The sequence below is a fragment of the Salvelinus namaycush genome, chromosome 22 (assembly GCF_016432855.1).
Source record: "Salvelinus namaycush isolate Seneca chromosome 22, SaNama_1.0, whole genome shotgun sequence".
Lineage (NCBI taxonomy): Eukaryota > Metazoa > Chordata > Actinopteri > Salmoniformes > Salmonidae > Salvelinus > Salvelinus namaycush.
Window position 1 is genome coordinate 18102210 of NC_052328.1, and position 21199 is coordinate 18123408.

General features: G+C 42.1%; 1 protein-coding gene across 1 annotated transcript in view; it reads right to left on the minus strand.

Moving 5' to 3' along the window:
• rin2 (Ras and Rab interactor 2) overlaps positions 1-21199 on the minus strand; it is a 65471-nt gene that overhangs the window by 28471 nt on the left and 15801 nt on the right. The window contains exons 2-4 of the mRNA XM_038960541.1: positions 20778-20874; positions 2604-2704; positions 796-1006 (exon numbers count right to left, since the gene is read on the minus strand). Of these exons, the coding sequence (XP_038816469.1) occupies positions 796-1006; positions 2604-2704; positions 20778-20837 (372 nt within the window). The 5' untranslated portion in view covers positions 20838-20874. The remainder of the gene's footprint in view (positions 1-795; positions 1007-2603; positions 2705-20777; positions 20875-21199) is intronic.

Consider the following 21199-nt stretch of genomic DNA (forward strand, 5'->3'; position numbering starts at 1 on the left):
TGAGATGTTTTATGTTGTGTTGACCATCTATGTGAGATGTTTTATGTTGTGTTGAACATCTATGTGAGCTGTTTTATGTTGTGTTGACCATCTATGTGAGATGTTTTATGTTGTGTTGACCATCTATGTGAGATGTTTTATGTTGTGTTGAACATCTATGTGAGATGTTTTATGTTGTGTTGAACATCTATGTGAGATGTTTTATGTTGTGTTGAACATCTATGTGAGATGTTTTATGTTGTGTTGAACATCTATGTGAGCTGTTTTATGTTGTGTTGACCATCTATGTGAGATGTTTTATGTTGTGTTGAACATCTATGTGAGCTGTTTTATGTTGTGTTGAACATCTATGTGAGATGTTTTATGTTGTGTTGAACATCTATGTGAGCTGTTTTATGTTGTGTTGAACATCTATGTGAGATGTTTTATGTTGTGTTGAACATCTATGTGAGATGTTTAATGTCGTGTTGAACATCTATGTGAGATGTTTAATGTCGTGTTGACTATCTATGCAGCTTTAAAAAAGAGAGGGAAATCACAGTGTGACCTCTCTGGTTAAATAAAGGATCAACATTTTTTAAAATAAGTGATCAAAATGTAATGGTTGAGTGGTGAGATACATCTCATCTAAATACACAGTAGTTTAGAATTGTATCATTGATTATCTTGTAAAACAGTGTAAGCTTTATGCATGGAAACTCCATGTAAAACTTGAGTGACTCCTGTTTCACAATCAGTTTTTTGGAGAATAAAAAAATAAATAATATTAGAATGACTGAGTGTATCTGGTCTCACCCCGGTGGGCTGCGGTTCCAGTATGCTTGTGGAGTCTGCATGGTTAAGTCCCAGCTGCAGCCACACAACGTGCGTCTGCACCAGCCTGTCCAGCACACTCATCCTTCTACGCAACGAGTCGTAGCCTGAATCTCTAGCTCCAGCCAGCCGTGCCCCCACACCAACACAGGGAGGAGCCTGTAGGAACAGACCTCCCACTTCCCCATCCAGCCTGAGAGAGGGAGAGAGATGGGGAGAGGAAGAGATACAATTAGAAGTATACCTTTCAAATCCTATGTTTCCTGATGGTAATACCCACACGAACACGCACACAGAAAAGCAAGCATGCACAAGTGCACATACACAAATAGATACATACAGACTAATAATAAAAACTGGAATGTAATACATTAGCATGAGAGTCAACTAGTAATATTGAGATGAATCATAGTTATAAATGGATTTCAATACTGAGAAAAGCATAATGGCACAGGAGGAACAGTACTTCAGTGTAGAAGGACAAATGTAGCCAACAACATCTAACAATGAAATGACGCAAAGCAAGCACGCATACTGAGGCCCGTATCCCTCACCACTCATACTTCTTCAGAAATGGGTGCTGGGTACGCAGACCCACGAGCCACTGCGGCCCCTCATTAGGAGTTTTGTTTTTTGGGGGGCCCGAACCCCCATCAGCGTTGCCCATCCCTGATCTAAGTGACTGATAGTTAGTATTCAGCAGTCATAAAAGTATGCCTTATTTACTTTGAAGAACTACTAAATAGTGACTTTGTCAGACAGCGTAGGCAGCAGCTCTATAGAGATGAGTTGGATGAAATAATAAAGTCATCAAATAAAACAAATGTAATTTACACAATAACTAAAATATTTTTATTAAAGTAAAGTAATATGAATAAATTATGGTTAATAAGTGATAAGCAGTAATGGGCAGGCACTACCATCACGGGACTTTTATTAGTTATTTTATTCTGTGTTGTTACAGCATTCAACCCACACAATAAGTTGGTAGAGCATGGCACTTGCAACGCCGGGGTTGTGGGTTCAATTCCCACAGGTGACCAGTACGAAAATGTATGCACTCACAACAGTAAGAAAAACGCAATTCCCTTTTTATAATCGAACCGAAACGACCTCAAAAAAATCACTAATCGCTCAACACTAATATTTAGCAAACTACAAAATGAAGCCGATACTGGGTATATTTGATTATAATCTACATGTCATTATTATGTACCTAATGTCAGGTAACCTGTAACCCATTTTTGTAACCCATAATCTAATTTACACAAATATGCTTTGTGTTCACTTTGAAAATCCTATACTCTTATACTCTTTCCACTGTCAGATCCCTCTGACATCCTGTCAACACAATGACATGATGAAACTCCACTACGTGAATGACCAGAGCACACTATCCACACCTGCTGGTGGACACAGGGAATTACAGTGGAACTTTAATCAACGTTACTCAAACTGGCACTCATCCTCGTTATCATCATCATCCTCATCAATCATTCCTATCAAGCATCCAGTAACAATGAATTTAACAACTGTTATTACATTTGAACAAGCAACAGAGGTCTGAAAGGATATTCTACTCCTTCCTTAAGGAAACAATCACCGTTTGAATGTGTTCCACCGTTTCCTCTCCCTCTTACATGCACAGCTAACGTTAGTTCTCCATCAGCCCATGAAGGAGGCTGAAACAAGTCTGCTCATCATACTGGTACTAGAGTAAACGGATGTACAGGAAGAACAATTTTGTTAGTCAGTTTGCCTGTCTGTTTTAAACACACACACACACTTACCCCTGTAGTATGACAGGCTCTGGGTCCCTCTCTGCTGGCTCAGCCTTCTGCACCACCTCCCTCTTCAGAGTCCCGATCTCCCAGGCAAATGAGTCGATCAGCTACAGTACAGAAAGACGGGAGAATGATCAGTGATGAGGGATAAAGGCAGAGTGATAGACGCAACCAAGTTGAGAAAAAAATGAAACCGAGTGTGAGTACATTTCTTGTATTTGCGTGAGACTACTTTTCACTCATTCCTGCAGACTCAGGAACTGGGAGAATGTTAGTCACCTCCCAGTGTGTGTGTGTGTCCATCCTCTCCTCAGAAGAGCCACTTCCCCTTTACTGACTGGCCAAGACTACAAGGAAAGAGAAAAAAAGCCATTCCTAGACAAAACAAACCAGAAGAGACGCCAAACTCACATAACATCCTCTAGCCTAAAACATCTCACGCTGATACTGAACTTTACAAGATAAATAAATCCAGCCATGCAAAACAAATAGTTCAATTTTGAATTTTTCCACAGACCAGTCATATCCAGTATAGGTCACTGTTTCAAACACATGAACACAAAATTAACTGAGTTCACACACACACACACACACACACACACACACACACACACACACACACACACACACACACACACACACACACACACACACACACACACACACACACACACACACACACACACACACACACACACACAACTATGAAATCTGACTGGACTCTCCCAGACCCCATCCTCAGAGTCTATGCTTCTACAGCCATTCCTTGCTCCTTGTTAGTCTAACCATAAATGAACACCAGTCAGCAAACCACACACACACACGCACATGCACACACGCGCACGCACACACGCACTGCCTGCTACTCTCCCACTACAGCTCACTGCCAAGACACACAGCCGGAGAAGAGCAAACGGAAGCTTTAACACATGCTTAATCCTAGAATCCAATAGATCTAGACAATACAACCTTCCCTAAATAACCACATTAGCTATGCTTAAATGACATCAGCTTCTATACTGAATTACTTACATTAGCAATAGTTCACAATATCTAGTGTAAATCTCTGCTTACCTTGAAAGTGAGTTAGGTAAATGAAGCAATGGTCTAGCATCACTACCACCGAACAAAGACCCCAGTTTGACAACCGTCACCTCTGGGTGTTTTCATTTCATATGGAGGCGACAAATTTATTGCTCAATTACGTATATGGTTGATTCTAAAGAAGTGGTGTAAATTGCAGTCCCACACCCAAAAAACTATTTTAAAAAACCTAATTCAATCCAAGGCAATAGCAAACATATTGTTAAATTAATATAGTAATAAGTAAATGTTTATACACCTATTTCTATTAAAAAGGTGGTTGTCCCAAACCCCGACTACTAAACATGTTTGAAAATAAAGCAATTAATGCATTTAAAAAATATATATATTATTTCAAATAGAACATAGAGTATTCTTATTATATTGAAAGAAAGATACCGATCTAATTAGTCGTTTTGTTTATTTTTAAACATAAAAAAAATGTCCCACCGTCTGATGTCAATACTGAAACACACACATTAAAAGACTGTAGAATGAATGTGTCTTAAGCCACACCCCTACAAATATCACCTGGTGATGGGATTGCACCCCTCTCAACAATGGCCACATGGTGAGTAGTCCACTAATTTTCTCCAAAATGTTTGCAGGCAAGTTGACAAATCTTCAACTACCGGACATCTAATATATCAAGAAATATGTAAAGTACGGTTTTGGTACTAAAATAGGCTGTTTGCTGGGATGTACAGTCGTGGCCAAAAGTTTTGAGAATGACACAAAAATTAATTTCCACAAAGTTTGCTGCTTCAGGTTCTTTAGATATTTGTGCCAGATGTTACTATGGAATACTGAAGAATAATTACAAGCATTTCATAAGTGTCAAAGGCTTTTATTGACAATTACATGAAGTTGATGCAAAGAGTCAATATTTTCAAGACCTGTGCAATCCGCCATGGCATGCTGTCAATTAACTTCTGGGCCACATCCTGACTGATGGATGCCCATTCTTGCATAATCAATGCTTCGAGTTTGTCAGAATTTGTGGGGTTTTGTTTGTCCACCCGCCTCTTGAGGATTGACCACAAGTTCTCAATGGGATTAAGGTCTGGGGAGTTTCCTGGCCATGGACCCAAAATATTGATGTTTTGTTCCCCGAGCCACTTAGTTATCACTTTTGCCTTATGGCAAGGTGCTCCATCATGCAGGAAAAGGCATTGTTCATCACCAAACTGTTCCTGGCTGGTAGGGAGAAGTTGCTCTCGGAGGATGTGTTGGTACCATTCTTTATTCATGAACATCCGGCGCCGACAGAGATGGCCGCCTCGCTTCACGTTCCTAGGAATCTATGCAGTATTTTTTTTTTTTGTGTGTGTTATTTCTTACATTGTTACCCCAGGAAATCTTAGGTTTTATTACATACAGTCGGGAGGAACTATTGGATATAAGAGCAACGTCAACATTACGACCAGGAATACGACTTTCCCGAATCGGATCCTCTGTTTGGCCCACCACCCAGGACAATGGATCGGATCCCAGCCGGCGACCCAAAACAACGGCGCCGCAGAAGGGGCAGACGGAGCGGTCTTCTGGTCAGGCGCCGTAGACGGGCACATCGCGCACCGCTCCCGAGCATACTACTCGCCAATGTCCAGTCTCTTGACAACAAGGTAGACGAAATCCGAGCAAGGGTTGCCTTCCAGAGAGACAGAAACTGTACCGTTCTTTGTTTCAAGGAAACATGGCTCACTCGAGACACGCTATCGGAGTCGGTACAGCCACCTGGTTTCTTCATGCATCGCGCCGACAGAAACAAGCATCTCTCTGGTAAGAAGAAGGGCGGGGGTGTATGCCTTATGATTAATGAGACGTGGTGTGATCATAACATACAGGAACTCAAGTCCTTTTGTTCACCTGACTTAGAATTCCTCACAATCAAATGCCGACTGCATTATCTACCAAGAAAATTCTCTTCAATCATAATCACAGTCGTGTATATTCCCCCCCAAGCAGACACATCGACGGCCCTGAACGAACTTCATTTGACTATGTAAACTGGAAACCACATATCCTGAGGCTGCATTTATTGTAGCTGGGGATTTTAACAAGGCTAATCTGAAAACAAGGCTCTCTAAATTTTATAAGCCTATTGATTGCCCGACCCGGGCTGGCAAAACCCTGGATCATTGTTATTCTAACTTTCGCGACACATATAAGGTCCTCCCCCGCCCTCCTTTCGAAAAAGCTGACAACAACTCCATTTTGTTGCTCCCAGCCTATAGACAGAAACTAAAACAGGAAGCACCCGTGCTCAGGTCTGTTCAACGCTGGTCCAACCAATCGGATTCCAAGCTTCAAGATTGCTTCGATCACGTGGACTGGGATATGTTCCGCATAGCGTCGAACAACATTGATGAATACGCTGATTCGGTGAGCGAGTTTATTAGCAAGTGCATCGGTGATGTTGTACCCACAGCGTCTATTAAAACATTCCCCAACCAGAAACTGTGGATTGATGGCAGCATTCCCACAAAACCGAAAGCGCGAACCACTGCTTTTAATCATGGCAAGGTGACTGGAAACATGACCGACTACAAACAGTGTAGCTATTCCCTCCGCAAGGCAATCAAACAAGCTAAGCATCAGTATAGAAACAAAGTAGAGTTGCAATTCAACAGCTCAGACACGAGAGGTATGTGGCAGGGTCTACACTCAATCACGGACTACAAAAGAAAAACCAGCCCCGTCGCGGACAACGATGTCTTGCTCCCAGAAAAACTAAAACAACTTCTTTGCTAGCTTTGAGGACAATACAGTGCCACTGACACTGCCCGCTACCAAAAGCTGCGGGCTCTCCTTCACTGCAGCCATTGCAAACATTTAAACGTTGTGTTAACATGTTAACCCTCGCAAGGCTGCAGGCCCAGACGGCATCCCCAGCCGCGTCCTCAGAGCACGCGCAGACAAGCTGGCTGGTGTGTTTACGGACATATTCAATCAATCCTTATCCCAGTGTGCTGTTCCCACATGCTTCAAGAGGGCCACCATTGTTCCTGTTCCCAAGAAAGCTAAGGTAACTGAGCTAAATGACTACCGCCCCGTGGCACTCACTTGTCATCATGAAGTGCTTTGAGAGACTAGTCAAGGACCATATCACCTCCACCCTACCTGACACCCTAGACCCACTCCAATTTGCTTATCGCCCCAATAGGTCCACAGACGACGCAATCACAATCACACTGCCCTAACCCATCTGGACAAGTGGAATACCTATGTAAGAATGCTGTTCATCGACTACAGCTCAGCATTTAACACCATAGTACCCTCCAAACTCGTCATTAAGCTCGAGACCCTGGGTCTCGACCCCGCCCTGTGCAACTGGGTCCTGGACTTCCTGATGGGCCGCCCCCAGGTGGTGAGGGTAGGTAACAACATCTCCACCTCACTGATCCTCAACACTGGGGCCCCACAAGGGCGTGTTCTCAGCCCTCTCCTGTACTCCCTGTTCAACCATGACTGCGTGGCCATGCAAGCCTCCAACTCAACCATCAAGTTTGCAGACGACACTACAGTGGTAGGCTTGATTACCAACAACGACGAGATGGCATACAGGGAGGACGTGAGGGCCCTTGGAGTGTGGTGTCAGGAAAATAACCTCACACTCAATGTCAACAAAACAAAGGAGATGATCGTGAACTTCAGGAAACAGCAGAGGGAGCAGCCCCCTATCCACATCAACGGGACAGTAGTGGAGAGGGTGGAAAGTTTTAAGTTCCTCGGCGTACACATCACGGACAAACTGAAATGGTCCACCCACACAGACAGCGTGGTGAAGAAGGCTCAGCAGCGCCTCGTCAACCTCAGGAGGCTGAAGAAATTCGGATTGTCACTAAAAACATTCAAACTTTTACAGATGCACAATCAAGAGCATCCTGTCGGGTTGTATCACCGCCTGGTACGGCAACTGCTCCGCCCACAACCGTAAGGCTCTCCAGAGGGTAGTGCGGTCTGCACAATGCATCACCGGGGGCAATCTACCTGCCCTCCAGGACACCTATACTACCCGATGTCACAGGAAGGCCAAAAAGATCATCAAGGACAACCACCCGAGCCACTGCCTGTTCACCCCGCTATCATCCAGAAGGCGAGGTCAGTACAGGTGCATCAAAGCTGGGACCGAGAGACCGAAAAACAGCTTCCATCTCAAGGCCATAAGACTGTTAAACAGCCATCACTAACATTGAGTGGCTGCTGCCAACATACTGACTCAACTCTAAAAAATTTAATAAATGTAGCACTAGCCACTTTAAACAATGCCACTTTATATAATGTTTACATACCGTACATTACTCATCTCATATGTATATAATGTGCTCTATACCATCTACTGCATCTTGCCTATGCCGTTCGGCCATCACTCATTCATATATTTTTATGTACATATTCTTCTTCATTCCTTTACACTTGTATGTATAAGGTAGATGTTGTGAAATTGTTAGGTTAGATTACTTGTTAGATATTACTGCATGGTCGGAACTAGAAGCACAAGCATTTCGCTACACTCGCATTAACATCTGCTAACCATGTGTATGTGACAAATAAGATTTGTCGCTGTGCTCTACTATAGTGTACCCTACTCTACTGTACTTAAGATTCTTACAATTAAAGGGCCCATTGACTCTTGATCTAGTGGTATTGAGACCACTCAAGACCACAAATTCGGTCTTTAATTTGTCATGGTCTCAACTCACTGGGTCTGGGTCTTTCTTGGGACCAATATCCTGGTATAAATCTTGGCCTTGGCTCCTGGAAACCCAATTTGAAGAAGGAAATGATCTCTGATCATTGGCTGACAGATTATTTCACTTATAATTCACGGTATCACAATTCCAATGGGTCAGAAGTTTACATACACTAAGTTGACTGTGCCTTTAAACAGCTTGGAAAATTCCAGAAAATGATGTCATGGCTTTAGAAGCTTCTGTTAGGCTAATTGACATCATTTGAGTCAAGTGGGGGTGTACCTGTGGATGTATTTCAAGGCCTACCTTCAAACTCAGTGCCTCTTTGCTTGACATTTGGGGAAAATCAAAAGAAATCAGCCAAGACCTCAGAAAAATGTTTGCAGAACTCCACAAGTCTGGTTCATCCTTGGGAGCAATTTCCAAACGTCTGACGGTCCCACGTTCATCTGTACAAACAATAGTACGCAAGTAAACACCTTGGGACCATACAGCCGTCATACCGCTCAGGAAGGAGACGCGTTCTGTCTCCTAGAGATGAACGTACTTTGGTGCGAAAAGTGCTAATCAATCCCAGAACAACAGCAAAGGACCTTGTGAAGATCCTGGAGGAAACAGGTACGAAAGTATCTATATCCACAGTAAAACGAGTCCTATATTGACATAACCTGAAAGGCCGCTCAGCAAGAAAGAAGCCACTGCTCCAAAACCGCCATAAAAAAGCCAGACTACGGTTTGCAACTGCACATGAGGACAAAGATCGTACTTTTTTGAGAAATATCCTCTGGTCTGATGAAACAAAAATAGAACTGTTTGGTCATAATGACCATTCTATAAATCATTCTTATTTATGTCAGCATACAGTCCTCACCATATGTACAGTATGTGTACAGTGAAGCTAAACGTGAATATACTCCAGTATTTTGGATTTGAGATCAAATTAGCAAAATTACATGATAGTACAGAATGCCACCTTTAATTTGAGGGTATTTTCATACATATCTGTTTTACCATTTAGTAGAGGTGTTAAAGTTAAACAAAAATTGGGATCGTTAACATTTAGAAAAAAATACAAAACTGAAAAACAAAGTATTGTTACAAATGTTTAAATGTAGCTAATTAAACCAATCACACGCCAGGCACACAACCAATCCCATTTCACGCAGATTTCCCCTCAGATCTGTGCCGCTCCTTTGTCAGCTAAGTAATAGCTAGATAGCAAGAACAATGAAATGTGGTGTAATTGAAGCTTTTTCTTTTACAAAAAAACAAATGAACATGATCAACCACAACCAAAAGAAGATGATGATTGTAGTGTCGGAGATGCTGCTACCGATCCACCTCCTCAGAAAAAGTTGAACATGTTTCGAGAGGGGTCGCTTCGCAATTTCAAGTGGCTGAGGGACAAAACTTGCAACACAATGTTCTGTGTGTACTGTCGAAAATGTGGAGTAATAGCAGTAGGGTAGACTTCTTTTGCCACTGGGTTCAACAACATAAAACACGAGTCGTTGCTAAAAATGAACTTAAGCCAAAAGCACATCGAGTGCCAGGACAAGTGCATCGGGGCAGGAGCAACATCACTACGTCTACTAGCTACCAGACATATATTTGACAGGCAAAACTAAAGATAAAATGTAACACTGCATTGCCAAAGAGGAGATGGTTTTTTACCAAATTCATGCCCATGTTTCTCAACCCAGTAAAATAATGGATTACAAATCAACCCGACATATGGAAGCATGGTGTCCTGCGCAAATGTTATTGGTAACATCGCAGACACTATCCGGTAAGAGGGTTAGTGCTATCTGGGATCCTTGACGTCCCTACCCTAAACCTAAAAGCAAATTTATTTATTAGCTATATTCTAGAGCAAAGAAATTGATTAGTTATTGTGAGAGGAGACTAAACATTTATTTCATAATCCAAGTATCAGTTCATAGTCAGCATGTTGCCTTGTTACAACATTATTTTTATCATCATCATCATCATCATCAGTTAGCCAAATGCAGTAATGGATAACAGTTCAGTTTTCTGTTATACTTTTGAATACAATCAATTTTATGTTTTGTATGTTACATATGTTTATCCAAAACAAATCACCTATGTAAATATGTTTGCAGTTGCACTTTTGAATAAAATTATAAAAAGTTGTTTTTATACTAATGTCTTGCCCACTCTCTAGTGATGTGTTCTACACAATCAAGGTAACAACTGATGACAATTGAGAATGATAGGAATGTCATTTGCAGTAAAAAAAGGGTGAAAAAAACATTTAGTCTGGTCCTTACTTTTTGAAGTTAGGAACATCAGTGCTACCAATGAAAAAATACATTTAGAGCCCTGCATACGTGGCGTTAACAGATTGTTGGACATCTATGAACACGCTGTCATATCATTGCAACGAGCCATCACATTGCTGAGAAGTGGGACATGTAGTCCCATGTACTGACCACTGAGAACATGGAGGAGGCACACAGCAAAGAACCTAAAAACAGCATCTAAAAACAGCGTTGTGTGTGGGGGACAGCAGTAAGGTCAGCTCCGTCTGGTAGCCATGACTGTGATAAATGGAACTGCACTGCTACCTCACGGTCATAACCAGGACCATATCTGCATTGTGAATTCACGTCATTTAATTTTAGGATTTAAAAAAAATCATTTAAACATTAAGAACATTTTTTTTATTTGTTACATCCCTACCTAGGGCTGAAGCGTTTATGCCATTTTGTCAGCCGGTGATTGTCAAGCAAATAACTGCCGGTCTCAAGGTAATTGACCGGTAATAAACATAAACACATTTAGCATCTCCTGGCTTCCACGCATAGCCTACAAGCTACTGAGGCAGACCTATGGAACATCTACATTTGAAAAAGTCTAATAAATCCAAGTAATATATACTACACAATAAATCCATTATTTATTTTAGGCATGTTTAAAGAAACATGACATGATGAAAATGTAGTCTATTTCAGAAGAACAGAATAGCATACTCTGATCTGGCTATGTCATATGGCTGTGGGCTACACTAGTTAATTTAGCAGACAAGATTTTCTTAGAATTCGGTGGCATTATTTTATAGTATGAAGAATAAAATTAAATAGCTGAATGAAATAGAAATGATATTTTCTCCAAACGATTTGAGGGAATGCTCACATGCGGCTATTCTGTGTTGAGCGGTTAACAAAGAAACAGGTACTCCTATATGCTTTATTTAGAGTTATTTATGTAACTTTAGTTGTGATACAAATGTTGGGCTATATGTTATGATTTTTAATACATTCTAAGGCTGCAGGATGCAACTAACGATGATTTGAAAAAAGTTGCATGAAAGGCTGAACACACTTCATCAGTCTCTTATTCACAGTTTGACAAGCACTTGATAATGCCTCAAATTTCCCGGCTGCATCCCGTGTGTGGCTGTAATGCTCCCTAAAAAAACAATGCCTTTTGCGGCCAGTGGGCGTCGTGCCCTTGGGCTGAATATATTAATTATAATTCCCTTCTCCTGGCTGTGTGCCGAAGCACTTCTAACCCACATGGGTCTTTCTCACAGGCAACAAGTGAAGACCGACACATCGGGAAGCAACTGCGCAAGGCACATATTGAAGATATTGGAAGAACTGTCCACATTTACTTTTTGTCAGCCGACAAGATGAGTAGGCCTAACGAACAGCAAAAGCTCCAGCCTGTCAACCAACTATCCCCTTAGTACAAAAGTTGACCTATTCTCTTCTGTGCCAGAAATAAATATTCCAAACATAGTCTGCGACAGTTGTGGGATGCGATAGATACCAAATTAATACAACCACTAGCATCAAAAAACCTGTTTTAAGCAATGAGTCTGATGCAAAGATAAGAACATTTAGATTAAAATGTTGATAAACTATTACGCTATTTCTTCACATTATAAGCACAGCAATGCGCACACGGAAGTAGGCTATAATCGCGAATGTTTCATTAGCAGGAAACCACCACGCTCCAAAGTGACCACAAATGCGATTATGCACGTAATGCTTTTTATTATAAAGGAGTATTTTTATGGTAAATTATCTTCCCCAAAATTGAAACTCACACGCTGCATATGTATGCCAGTTAGGCTCTACATCCGATGTAAAGTGGATTAATGTGTTTCATTTTAAGAAGTTATTTGGCCACTTTAGTTGTGATACAAACCTTATCATGAGGCGTGCTACATGAGGTGTGAGACCTATGATTTGAAAAAGTTGCGGCGTTAGGTTAGTATTTGGTCCCATATTGCTTGTACCCAATGACAACAAACGTCAATCTGTTGGGTGCATTTGCTGTTTGTTTTGGGATGTTTATGGGACATGTCTTGTGAATGGTGTCTGGAGGAATTTTCTTTCTAACAAAGCAGAGACAATGTTTCTGAACACTTCTAAATTCATCCTGATGCTGCAATAATTAAGACAATTAATAAAGTTACATAGGCTACAACAACAAATGCTAACCTCTAACCATTACCAGGGAAGGTTAGCATTTTTGGGGGTATCACGTTGTCATTATTCATGATTTTTCATAATCATACCAGCATCCAAGTGAATGTATGTGTTCAAACTAGGGCTGTCAAAATTAACAAACTAAAACGCATTGTGTTACATTTTTAATGCTGTAAATATTTTTGACTCCATTAATCGCATCTCTATTTCTTCACCGCACTGACCTTAACATGCACGTTACTGCACTCGATGACAGCAGCTGTTATGTAGCACCTTCCGTCTTAAAAATCCACTATGTGTGCAGTTGAGCAACAATTTTTAAAGGAGAACTTAAGAGTTCAACCATAAACACATTCCCAGGCGTTTCATTAGAGAACAGCAAAAACAATTTGTACAGAAGTAGCTAGCTAGTTAAGCTAACATTAGCTATCTAGCTAACCAAAATATTGTTTACTATGCCATGGCTGAATGCCTCTTAATATAGCTCTAATTTTCCACAATGGTTCCCCCCCATCCATAACATTCTAAGAAAGCTGACGCTCATTTACAGCATTTCTACACAATTTAAAAACTCTAAAATGCTGTTTGGAGATCTCAAAAACAAACAAAAATTACCCCAGCCATTATCACATTGGCTGGCGTGAATGAAGAAGCTACAACAACCAATCTACAAACAGATAGCCTATTAGCGGCTACATGAATTCCCATTAACTCATCACCGGATTAAAAACTATAATTTAACACGTACAGAAAAGTTAGCAGAAAAGGTACATTATTAACAAATAGTAAACAAATACATTTGCTTGAAATATTTATTTTTCAGATTTACTGCTAATTTCCTGCAATTCTACACATTTTGTCTGGAGCGGGGAGACATTTTTGCAGTTTTAAAAGCTAATTTCCTGCAATTCTACACAAAATGCCATGACTTATGCCATGTTAATATGACATCCGAGTAAACGCTCATGAATTACCGACCGGGCTCGCAGGGTTAGTTAGGGCCCCCGGGAACATGCCCTGTCGGTAATTCGCCCATGTTTACTACAAGTTTAAATAGCTGGCTAGACTAACTAGACTAATTTACCAATCTAAAAATGTTTAGCTGACATTGTCTAATTGAGTGACTGTCAGTGAGTGACATATAACAAGCGGAAAACTGCTGATACACAACCAAGTTTCGAAATTGCACCTTGTGTATTCTACTATTCTAATGATCAACAAGTTGAGCTGCCAACGGAGTTCCTAAATAAAAAAATACAAAGTCCCGACCTCGGGGTCCTCATATGTAGCTACGGCCGTGTGTGTGTGTGTGTGTGTGCAAGTGTTAACCTTCAAGAACATTGATAACAGGGAGTAGGTCACAGGTCGCTGCTGAGGGGAGAAGTGCTCATAATAATGGCTGGAACGGAGCAAATGGAATGACGTCAAACACATGGTTGCCATGTGCTTTATGTATTTGATACCATTCCAGCCACTACCATGAGCCCGTTCTCCCCAATGTTCCTAGGCCTTCATTGAAAATAAGAATCTGTTCTTAACTGACTTGCCTAGTTAAATAAAGGCAAAAATATATATATAAAAAAATATGAAGGTGCCACCAACCTCCTGTGGAGTAGGCCTACTTAAATATTGGGAGCATTTTGTTTATGATGCAGATTAATTTTGTTTCCGTCCCTGCAATGCACTGCTTTTTAAAAATGGATAAATCTTTCTTTAGGATCAAATTTGATCAAATTCAAAATAATTTGATTAATCACGATTCATTATTTTAATTGTTTCACAGCCCTAGTTCAAACATCTTCTATTCTCACTTACAAAAAATGTAATACAAAATTACACCTGACATCATTCAGTTACTATTGGGCAAGACAAACTGGGCGGCAGGTAGCCTAGTGGTTAGAGCATTGGACTAGTAACCGTAAAGGTTGCAAAATCGAATCCCCGAGCTGACAAGGTAAAAATCTGTCGTTCTGCCCCTGAACAAGGCAGTTAATCCACTGTTCCTAGGCCGTCATTGACAATAAGATTTTGTTCTTAACCGACTTGCCTAGTTAAATAAAGGTAAATAAATATATTTTTTAAATGCACCCAATGACTCACAGTCATTACGTGCAAGGGATATGAAACAAATACTAAACTTTAGACTAATTGAATACACTAAGTGAATTTGTCCAAAAACGTATGATTTCTTCAAACAGATCTGTATGAAAATACCCTCAAATAAAAAGTGACATTCTGTCCTATCACCTTATAGTAATCATTTGATCTTATAACCAAAATGCTGGAGTACAGAGCCAAAATTAAAATTTTAGCTTCACTGTCCAAAGTATACAGTGTAGCCTTTCATCTTTCTCTTGGTCTGGTAAGCCACATGAACAGGAACTGATTTGAATGGACTGATAAGACTCAGGTTGAAGTCAGACAGATTCCTGGAATTTCAGTCTGGAGTGGACCTAGTGACACTTCCCTTTTTTCCACTTTCCTCATCCTCCTCTCTATTACATTTTAATCATTTAACAGGACGTGCTTATCCAGAGCGACTTACAGTTAGTGCATTCATCTTAAGATAGGTGAAACAACCACTTATATTCACTGTTGTAGTAAGTACAGCAAAGTCAGTGACAGTACGAAAACACAAGTGCAAGGTTTTTTATTCTTATTTTTTAAATACATTTTTTGGGGGTGGGGGGGTGAAACATATGTCTTATTTAAGATACTCTTTGAAGATGTAGGTTTTCAGATGTTTTCGGAACATGGGCAGGGACTCTTCTATCGTAGCATCAAGGGGAAGCTGGTTCCAAAACTGAGGTGCCTGGACAGAGAAGAGCTTTGACTGGGCTGAGCAAGAGCTGACTTCCCATAAGGGTGGGATGGCCAACAGTTCCAGAGGTGGCAGAATGGAGTGCTCAGGTTGGGATGTAGGGTTTGAGCATTGCCTAAATGTAGGGAGGGGCAGTTCACATTGCTGCTCCGTAGGTGAGCACCATGATCTTGTAGTGGGTTTAGACTGAAGCCAGTGGAGTGTATGGAGTAGTGGGTTGACATGGGAAAACTGGTAAAGATTGCATACTAGACAGGCTGCAACGTTCGTTGCAGGATTTTATGGCACAAGCGGTGACCCCAGCCAACAGAGAGATGCAGTAGTCTTTGCTCTCTGGGAGGGGCACACAGTGGAGTTGTCGACTGTGATGGAGAGGTCATGGAGCAGGCAGGCCTTCCCCGGGAAGAAGAGCATCTCCGTCTTGTCGAGGTTAAGCTTGAGGTGGTGGGTCGACATCCAAGCTGAGATGCGTGTCGCCCCCTGGGTGTCAGAAGGGGCGAAGGAAAAAAGTAGTTGAGTGTCATCTGCATAGCAATGATAGGAGAGACCAGGAGAGAACATGACAGAGCCGAGTGACTTGGTGTATAGAGAAAAGAGGAGAGGGATAAATCTATGAAGATGAGAACAGAGGAGAGAGGCAGTCTCAACAGACTGACCCGTCTTGAAGCCTGACTGATTAGGGTCATGAAGATCATTCTGAGAGAGAACTAGATAGTTGGTCAGAGACAGCACGCTCAAGTGTTTTGGAAAGAAAAGAAAGAAGGGATTCCGGTCTATAGTTTGACAGAGGGATCGAGTGTTGGTTTCTTTCATTTAAGAAAAAAAAAGTTTGTTTTTACCCCCCTTTCTCTCCCCAATTACGATCTTGTTTCATCGCTGCAACTCCCCAGCGCGCTCGGGAGGCGAAGGTCGAGTCATGTGTTCTCCAAAACATGACCCGCCAAACCGCGCTTCTTAGCACCCGTTCGCTTAACCCGGAAGCCAGCCGCACCAATGTGCCGGAGGAAACACCGTTCACCTGTCGACCGAGGTCAGCCTGCAAACGCCCAGCCCGCCACAGGAGTAGCTAGAGCACTATGAGCCAAGTAAAGCCCCCCCCCCGGCCAAACCCTCCCCTAACCCGCTGGACCAATTGTGCGCTGCCCTATGGGACTCCCGATCTCGGCCGGTTGTGATACAGCCCAGGTTAACAAACAGATCAACGACCATTTCGAATCCCACCATACCTTCTCCGCTATGAAATCTGGTTTCCGAGCTGGTCATGGGTGCACCTCAGCCACGCTCAACGTCCTAAACAATATCATAACCGCCATCGATAAAAGACAGTACTGTGCAGCCGTCTTCATCAACCTGGCCAAGGCTTTCGACTGTCAATCACCGCAATCTTAACGGCAGACTCAATAGCCTTGGTTTCTCAAATGACTGCCTCGCCTGGTTCACCAACTACTTCTCAGACAGAGTTCAGTGTGTCAAATCGGAGGGCCTATTGTCCGGACCTCTGGCAGTCTCTATGGGGGTGCCACAGGGTTAAATTCTCTTTTCTCTGTATATATCAATGATGTTGTTCTTGCTGCTGGTGATTCTCTGATCCACCTCTACGCAGACAACACCATTCTGTATACTTCTGGCCATTCTTTGGACACTTATCTAACCTCCAAACGAGCTTCAATGCCATACACATATCCTCCGTGGCCTCCAACTGCTCTTAAATGCTAGTAAAACTAAATGCATGCTCTTCAACCGATCGCTGCCCGCACCCGCCCACCCGACTAGCATCACTATTCTGGATGGTTCTGACTTGGTATTTGTAGTTGTCCACATATTCTTAGGTATCTGGTTAGACTGTAAACTCTCCTTCCAAACTCACATTAAGCATCTCCAATCCAAAATTACAATTTCGCAACAAAGCCTCCTTCACTCATGGTGCCAAACATACCCTCATAAAACGGACTATCCTACCGATCCTTGACTTCGGCGAAGTCATTTAAAAAATAGCCTCCAACAATCTACTCAGCAAATTGGATGTAGTCTATCACAGTGCCATCCGTTTTGTCACTAAATCTTCATATACTACCCACCACTGCGACCTGTATGCTTTCGTTGGCTGGCCCTCGCTACATATCCATTGCCAAACCCACTGGCTCCAGGTCATCTATAAGTCTTTGCTAGGTAAAGCCCCGCTTTATCTCAGCTCACTGGTTCCCATAGCACCACCCAGCCGTAACACACGCTCCAGCAGGTATATTTCACTGGTCATCCCCAAAGCCAACACCTCTTTTGGCCGCCTTTCCTTCCAGTTCTCTGCTGCCAATGACTGGAACGAACTGCAAAAGTCACTGAAGCTGGAGACTTATATCACTGCACCAGTACACAGCCCATCTGTAAATAGCCCACCCAACTACCTCATCCCCATATTTTTTTTTTTGTTGTTGCTCTTTTGCACCCCAGTATCTCTACTTGCACATCATCATCTGCACATCTATCACTCAAGTGTTAATGCTAAATTGTTATTATTTCGCCACTATGGCCTATTTATTACCTTACCTCCCTAATCTAACTACATTTGCACACACACTGTATATATATTTCTCTATTGTGTAGACTGTACGTTGTTTATCTGTTAATATAACTGTTGTTATTGTCGCACTGCTTTGCTTAATCTTGGCCAGGTCACAGTTGTAAATGAGAACTTGTTCTGAACTGGCCTACCTCGTTAAATAAAGGTGAACTCAAATTAAAATACAACTGGAACTATGAACCAGGCCCAGACCATTATTCCTCCTCCACCAAACTTCACAGTTGGCACCATGTATTCAGGCAGGTAGCGTTCTCCTGGCATCCGCCAAACCCAGATTTGTCCGTCGGACTGAACGATGGTGAAGCGTGATTCATCACTCCAGAGAACGCGGTTCCACTGCTCCACGGTACAATGTTGGCGAGCTTTACACCACTCCAGCCGGCACTTGGCATTGCACATGGTGATCTTAGGCTCCTGCTCGGACATGGAAACCCATTTCATGAAGCTCCCGATGAACAGTTCTTGTGCAGACGTTGCTTCCAGAGGTAGCTCCTGCTCGGCAGTGAGTGTTCAAATCGAGGACATACGATTTTTAAGCACTCAGCGGTCCCGTTCTGTGAGCTTGTGTGGCCTACCACTTTGCGATGTGGCCTACCACTTTGCGGTTGAGCCATTGTTGCCCCTAGACGTTTCCACGTCACAATATCAGCACTTACAGTTAAGCAGGGCAGCTCTAGCAGGGCAGAAATCTGACAAACTGATTTGTTAGAAAGGTGGCATCCCATGACGGTGCCACGTTGAAAGTCACTGATCTCTTCAGTAAGGCCATTCTACTGCCAATGTTTGTCTATGGAGATTGCAAGGCTGTGTGCTCGATTTTATACACCTGTCAGCAACGTGTGTGGCTGGAATAGCCGAATCCACTAATTTGAAGGGGAGTCCGCATACTTCTGTATATATAGTGTAGCTGGCACTGGACCAAGGTAAGGTTGCGCTCTCCCTGGTGCACATCTACATTCAACACCTAGGTGCATTCTGCTGATTTCTCACATAGATACCCATCTTACATCAAGTTACAGACCAGCTAACTAGTTCTAAGACCCCTAGCGAGTGCAACAATTTTATCAGGCTAGTTATTGGTTTCGTAACAGCCACAAGTACCGACCATTCAGCAGTTCAAAGCAATGATTAAAGGTGTCCCCATGCTTCTTGTCTGAAAAAGTTCTTGCATATATTATGACAACATTTTGGTCTTCGGCAAGCGGTTTTTACGGCTGTTCATGCAGACTGTATTTTTTCCTGAGGCTAGCCGAAGTCCTGTAGCTGAAGTCTACGCCCCTTCATCTGATTTGTCAACAGTAGGGATTCTTCCATTAAGTGTTTCTCGTCATTCAACGAGAGACGACTTCTTTTCATGTACATTTTTTCTCTTGATAAATACTGCACCAAACACATCCCTGGAAAAATGTATTTGATTTCTTTAGTTATTTTAGATTAATTCCGATTATTTTGAGGAAATGTATACTGGCCACCGTGTCTCGAGGGACAAGTACTTTTGCCGCTTTTTTCTCATTTTTCAAGCGAAGGTCTTTTAAGGGAGTATTCGAGGCACAGATGTTCACTTCGCCTAGCCGAGATCTGCTAGGAGCAAACCAAACCTAGCATGCAGATGCCTTAAGTAGGCTAATATGTGGAAGGGTAGCACTTAGTATAGTCTGGCTCGGGCAATTCTAATTATCTCCTCTTTCTTTCTTTGTCATTTACCTCTCATCCCCTTTCCCTTCTTCCCTCCTCCCCTGCTAAAGCATCACATGTACGATAGGCTGTTACAGCAGCCTTACTGTATTTCCTATTGAACGCCACAACCCCATGAAAGCCCATTCAGAGTGAAGATCTATAGAGTGTTTATTGGAATCAGTAGATCTTCTACCCCTTTTCACAGCAATAAGGGGTGTGGTGTGGTGGTGCAGTGTGTAGGTCTATAATTACTCTTTCTCCCCCGAGTGAGATAGCAGGGTTTACACAGTTAACGCAGCCATAATATATGCCTGGCTGGGGATAGGGGTCCTTGAGTAGGCCTTTGACCTCCTGAAGCATTTTTAGGCTAAAGAGACTCACTAGCTAAAGTCCCAGCAAGTTCCCAGCACATAACCACCAGATTTATTGAAAGAGGAGCTTCTCACTGAGTTCACAGCTTAAATGTGGTAGATGTCATTACTACAGAGATTAGTCTCTGAGCTGTGAGTTTGTGACTCTATGGTAAGGCCTGCTAAACTACAACTAAATCACTTCAGCCTATGACATCACATTTCATATGGAGGGTATTTATAAATCTGATGCATGGACATTGAGAGGAGAAAAAGAAAGAACATGGGGACTGACTAATGTTAACATAACTAACCCAAACTTCCTCTCAAATAAGTATCAACTGAGTAACTTGACAAAACACAACTAGAACAGGTCGTTGAGTAACTTGACAAAACAGAACTAGAACAGGTCGTTAAGGACAGAACAAAACAAACCACAAGGAGTTTCAGGAAGGTGCCTCCTATCTACCCCCCTCCTAATCTTCTCCTTTGTTTATCTTCTCTCCCTCCATACCTTGAAGAAGCTCCCTTTCTTCTCCCTCAGGCTGGGTGGGATGAGTGTACTTGTTGACATGCTATCCTCCTGTCCTTCGTCGTGCCTGTGTTTGTTTCTGTGGGGGAGAAAAATGTCATTAGCTGGGTTTGTTTCCATACAATTGACAACAGATTTTCATTCAAATCATTTAAAATCTGAATTTTCCCATCAGCGGGGTGTTTACATCAAACTGACGTGTTGCGGATGAAAGGATGCACGTGATGACGTAGTGCATGTAAAGATAACTTAAAAAATACAAGTTTAAAAATAGGTTTCCATCGCAATTTCAACTATACGGGTGGTTTTGTCTGTAAAAATGTTACGTTAAATAGCGAGTGTGCCCTATCTAGCCAACAGCTCACAGATGCAGTGCAGTTATACCCTACATGATGAGTAAGGAC